The following is a 6,215-nucleotide window of genomic DNA, read 5'->3' on the forward strand; positions in this document are numbered from 1 at the left end:
TACTTGAAAATTAAAATTAAGTTTAAAAAAAATTAAATAAGGGAAGTTTTTATAAATAAAAATAATTACATTATTATTTTTTTTTGAATTTTCATAACTTAAAATACATTAAATTTTGTTTATTTTTATATGATTTATTATTTTTTAAATTATTTTAAATATAAAATCATACATTTTTCAAAATTTAATACACAATTTAATAACTTAAATTAAATTACATTTGAATATTTATTTTACAATTTTTTTTATTATATAAGTTGTTTCGTTTCAGTTTAATAACCTAAATTAATTTACATTTGAATATATTTCGAATAAATATTTTTTATATTTTTTTTCTGAGTATGTAAGTTGCTTAGTTTTAATCAACAAAATGGATTTTCGTATGCAGTCAATATATTAAATTATAAAATAATTTTGTTTTAAAAGACTTTTTATGTGTATATTACTTCTAATTTGATTGTTTAATTAGTTCTTTCATTAAAAAAAATAAAGTTAGTTGTAAGAGAATTTAAACACCAAACTTCTATTTCTTGCGATTAATGATATGCTGTCTCACTTCCTGTTTTTATTGGTTAAGGAACATAAAAATAAATGAAACACGATGCCAACAATGAGTTATCAGAATAGGTCATAGTGTGAGTTCAGTCGTCATTTAGCGAACTATTAACCCTTGATCTGTGTAAGGACAGGAGTGCTCCGCCTGCGTGCAACAGAATGAACCTTTCCTATTGATCAGGTGGTGGATGAGAAGTGCGGCCACACTTAGTGGTTGGAGCTGTAGGAGACACGACGTCTACAACCGGGTCTCCCGAGGGTCCTTTCATGCAATCATCGCTCAAGACTTTGTTTATGTTACTCTGCTTGTCTTACGGTAAGTACTGTCATGGAATCTCCTCTTAACAAATTTTCTTACGAACTTTCTTCTAATTGTCTTAATGTTTTAATTTTAACTATAAAAGTAAACCAAAGAAATTAAGTTCTAATTTTTTTCTAAAAATATCATACAGAAAAATTAAATTCATAGCTTAAAAATAGAAAATTGTTATAAGAATTTAAAATTTTTCAAAAAAAAAAAAAAATTCCTCACGAAAGTTTCTATTTCCATTAATTCTCCTGCAATAGTTTTTTTTAATCTTATAATTGTATAAGTTAGAATTTATAAACAATTTTTTCATAAAAAAAAGTTATTTTTGGAAATTTATCTTAATTTTAATTTATAAAACAAATATGTTTATAAGGCGTATCAAAAACTTAAAATCACGAAACGAAATATTAAACTAATATATCTTTTATAAAAGAAAATCATTTTTCAAAGGATAGACATTATTAAAGGATAAAATTATGTTTGAATTATTTTTTATTATGTTTATACTTTACTTAAAAGTTTACTTTACTTTAATTTTAAATTTATAAATATATTTTATATCAAATTTTAATATTTTTATAATGAACTAAATAATAAATTGTTAAAACAAAATTAACCTCGAGCATGTAAATTATCGCTTATTAATAATAAATCATAGTTAATACTTAACTCATTTTCTCTTTTTTTTTATGAATTTAAAATGTATTAAATAAATTTATCCTTTTGAATCCTCAATTACGATATATAAACTTAAAAAAAATACAATTTTTTAAAAATTATTCTAAGATTCATCGAAGTAGCAATTCCAGCAAAAGCATTTCGTGATTAGGTTTAGTGAATAATGTAAGAGGACAATCTGGTTCAGGGAAAATCCAATCAACAAGTCTTTCAAAAAAGAAATGTATTGACTAAACTGCTTCAGGTGTTGGAACGTGTCTTCCATTTAAAAAGAAATAACTTCACTAACAGTATCGTTGCGAATAATAATTAATTTTATAATTAAGATAATTTAACCTGTAATGCTTTCGTTTCACTTTTTTTTTTCTTTTTAAAATCTTCCCATTATTCTCTTCTTCACACAAAGTATTTGGAAGTTTCCCACGTTGTCATTTCTTATTATAAAATTAGGTTTTAAATGATTTAAATCTTTAAAATAAGCATGAATTAATTTAAAAACTTGTGCAAATATTTTCGTTATTCTTTCAGAATATGAAAAATTCATTAGCTCATTATTATATGAATTTATTATCTTCGAAAAAAACCACTTGGAATAATTACCAAACAGACAATTCAGTTCATCGGTAGATTAATTTTTTTTAACCATTTCTCTGTAATATAGAACCTGAGTAGAATGAAGTAACTCATCAAAAGTTCGTTAACATGTCAATAGTATATCGCGCGTATTCATAAAATTTTCAATAATTCAAAATACAGAATTACAATAACATGATTTTTTAAAATCAATTTGTCTTGTATTAAATCTAATGGGAATTTTCTTAAAGCCTCAGTAAATTAATCTTAGGCAATAGCAACCATTTCAGGATTAAAATAACGATTAAAATGCTTGAGAATTAAAATTTATTTAATTGTCAAGCATTTATATAGCTCTTGGAAAACGACCCGAATTATTTAATAAATTTCTTATAAAAGAGTGATCACTTGACAATATTCACGGGTTGCACAGGTTTGTAATTTCAAATCTAGATTCAAAATTTCTGTTGGAAATAAACGGAAAATTATCAAGTTTGATTGATTAAAGACGATCGTAATAACGGAAACAGTTCCGATTAGAAGGGAGGAAAACTGAATAAAATAGAAACAGGGACAGAAAAGGAGAACAACGTAGTTAATTACATCACTAAAATAAGAATACGAAGTAACGTCATTCTAAAAAGAAAATAACATTGCCAGACACCATAGAGAAGTTCCGATATAAGGAATTATCCCATCTGAAAGAGAAACAACCAATAACGAGGAATGTCATAATAGCAAGAGGGGTAAAGATACTAACCTGTCGATCTGGGATACTCATGTTCAAGTTTGAGTCAGCTCAGCAATTTTCATGGATGATCTAGATCTAACTCGGATATGTCTTGTCTTCTATTGTCATCCACACTTCCCCATTGTAGACCTGGCCGGAATTCATCCTAACTTGCATGAAAAGCCTTCTTATCATCCCAAGAATCAAAAGTGAAAATAAAAAAATAAAACACCACTAATCAGAAAAACCTAGTTACAAATATACGTCATAAAGGAAGTGATAATATTAAGTACTGATGTTGTTAAATACAAAATCACATCTACAACTGTTACAAATATAGTTAAAAATCAAAGGAAAAACAGCATATAATACAGGCAAATACTTATAAAGTTTCTTTTTATCATGGACTGTCAACATCGATTTAAACCTGTTAATTTACGATTTTTAATTAGCAATGGTTTAATCTTTATTTAAACAAACTTTATTATATGCATTAAACCTGTGAGGGGTGTCATCTTCCATTAGTACCGATACGACTGTATTTTTGTTCAGATTGTAACAGATCATCGAAGTTATAAATACATGAATGTTATCTAATTGAAACAATTGTAACTTTTAAGATTTTATTTTAAAGTGTGTGAAATATGTTTTATAAGCGTTTGGAAATCTCAAAAACTACTTGGAAAGTGAGATAAAAGCAAATTTTTAAGGATGATTCTACTTCCAAAGTGTTCTAAAAAAGTACTCAAGTTCATTCATGAGCAAAAATCTAATGTCTCAATGGAAGTTTATTGTTTCTTTGTACATAATAGGAAAAAAAATCTTGAAATTTTTTTAAATGTCTACATTTTCCGCCTACATTTCAAGTTTAATAAAACAAAAAAATACATTTAGAAAATAAATTATTCCAATTAGCAAATGTGGATAATGAAACGTCCATATATAATTTTGATATTACATTCTGAATATATAAAATATATAAAATTTAATGAGATTTTTGTTAATGTGTTATTTAAACTTTAATAGTGTACTAACTAACCAAAATTAAGCTGTGCGAGGTAATAAATACTTTAGACTTAATTTATAAGCAGATTTTATTCTTTTGGCTCTGTTTAATTTTATCAAACAATATTTTAACTAAAATTTTCATTATGCTGTATTTACTCTGAAAAAAAATATAACTTATATTTTATATCGTAGAAATTAAACTGTATATTTTATTATTTTTAATTATCTTCACTTCATTATCTTAAAGATGGATCGTGTAGCAATTAAATAAATTATTTTAATTATTCAATGCTATTTTACTAATTTAAATATCAGAATTTAAAATTATCTTAAATTTTTATCGAATTAAATTAAATATTTCTTGTAACAAACATTTATCGATCGCATTACTCTTTCCTATATTTTTTTATACGATACACGTTCAAGAGTTGTAAGTATCAATCGTTTAAGAAGAATTTTGCTATAGAAAAGTTAAACATAAATAAGAATGTTTTTCTATACCTTTCTGTATATTTCGTTTGACATTATTATATAAAAATCTTCCTTTGAAAAAATTTTCCAAAACAGATATAAATATATGTTAGACCATTTCCAGAATAAAAGTTGTGATTTTTCTACTATTTTTTAGATTGTAAAATATTTTTCATCACGCAATTCTTTCAAAAAATGATTTTTATTTAAATGTAAAGAGAGTTCAGTGTTCAATTCGGAATTTTCAGGAGATGTCATGTGCTTTATTTATTTATTTATTTATTTTTTATCGTTTATTTGATAACTCGCAAGTTTACTTTGATCAAAAATTCCAAACTATTAAAATATAAAAAATTATTTCTACTGCATTTTTATATTGACAATTAAAGTTAATAGAAGTACTTTCCTTCCATTCTTTTTGAATTGTTTATTTACTTTTATCAAGGAAAACCTATTTACATGTTGTGAATAAGATTTTTTTAAATGAAAATAACAAGAGGTAAATTGCATTTTTTTATAATAATATTTGATTTTTTAAGCATAAATATTTAAAATGACTTGTTTATTTATTAACTCTAGTAATTAAATGTATGTACGAAGTTATTTTCTATGTTATAATGCTTAGAAATCATTCTCCTTTCTGACATACAATATCTAAGTTGTGTACTATTAGATTTGTTGTGTATAAAGTAAAATATAAAATACTTATCTTATGGAAAACAAAAATATACATTTATCAAAATCAAGTTTTTTCAACAAAATATTGTTTCTTTTGACGCATGTCGTTGTCATTAATCCACATACGACCAATTTCAGAGGCTTTAAGGAATTACTTTCGCAATGTTTTCCTAGTCATTATAGAAAGTATAACTCTTCCAATATAACTGCAATTTTTCTGTAATACCAATATTAGATTCAATATTATAGGCTTTAAATCTTCATCTTCTGAAATGGTTAAATCGTTGAAGTACAACGAGTCTAAATCCCTACTTACTATTAACCCATTCTTTACTTTAAAACAAATAAAATTACAAGATCTATGCTAAAATTTTAATAACACATAGGAAAGTTTCAAATTATATTTTACTCTTAAAAGTTCTGGTTTAAGAATACTTAATTTTATATTTTAGATAATATTTTTAAGTATTTAATGACACAGATATATTCTTAGATCTTAAAGGATTTAAAATCATATAAACTTTTTCGATGAAAATAACAGCGTAACACTTATAAGCTTTAAGTTCTAAATATAAAAATACTGCGTTATCAATAAGATTTAGGGAAAGAAAAACTTCATGTAATTTTTAAAATATTTTATTTAAATTAGTATTGATAATACCATTATTTAATTAAAAATTAAAAAGTATACTTATGTATAGGCAGTATTTCAAAAGTTCTTAACTTGTAGGTTATGAACATCAGGAAAGACTCAAAGGGATATAACTTAGGAAAAGTGTGAGATGTCTCATAGATTTTTTTCCATTATTTTTTTACCGAATAAAATTTTAATATGAAAAAGGTGTACAGAGGAGGAGAGGTGTAAAGGATTCTTAACTATTTTTACCCATATACCACCCACGAAATTGATCTTTAAGTTCAATGTACTGTACCTGTACTTAGAAAGTATGAGAATCACAATGGTTAAAAAACCCTGCATTAAAGTTTCATAAAGGATATAGGATTACGTAGAGAATTATAAAAAGTCAACATTATAAATATTTTAATCTACAAAAATTTAACTTTTTATAGAGCAACTCCAGAAATTTTTATGAAAACTTATTTCCCAGATTAAATGCATTTAACAATCAATTTAATCAATTTTTGTTGACAGGTTGTCTAATTTAGATAATTAAATAATTTGCAACAAGGAAAATTTCCTACTGCTAAATA

The 6,215-nt window shown here is 24.5% G+C and overlaps 1 protein-coding gene across 1 annotated transcript in view; it reads left to right on the forward strand.

Moving 5' to 3' along the window:
- Nucleotides 1-675: 675 nt before the first annotated feature.
- LOC111629792 overlaps nt 676-6,215 on the forward strand; it is a gene marked incomplete at its 3' end in the record, with an annotated part of 15,393 nt that continues 9,853 nt past the window's right edge. The window contains exon 1 of the mRNA XM_023373701.1: nt 676-871. Within this exon, the coding sequence (XP_023229469.1) occupies nt 823-871 (49 nt within the window). The remainder of the gene's footprint in view (nt 872-6,215) is intronic.

This window comes from Centruroides sculpturatus, unplaced genomic scaffold (genome assembly GCF_000671375.1).
Source record: "Centruroides sculpturatus isolate CEXI.00-Female unplaced genomic scaffold, Cexi_2.0 scaffold536, whole genome shotgun sequence".
In the NCBI taxonomy this organism is placed as follows: Eukaryota; Metazoa; Arthropoda; class Arachnida; order Scorpiones; family Buthidae; genus Centruroides; species Centruroides sculpturatus.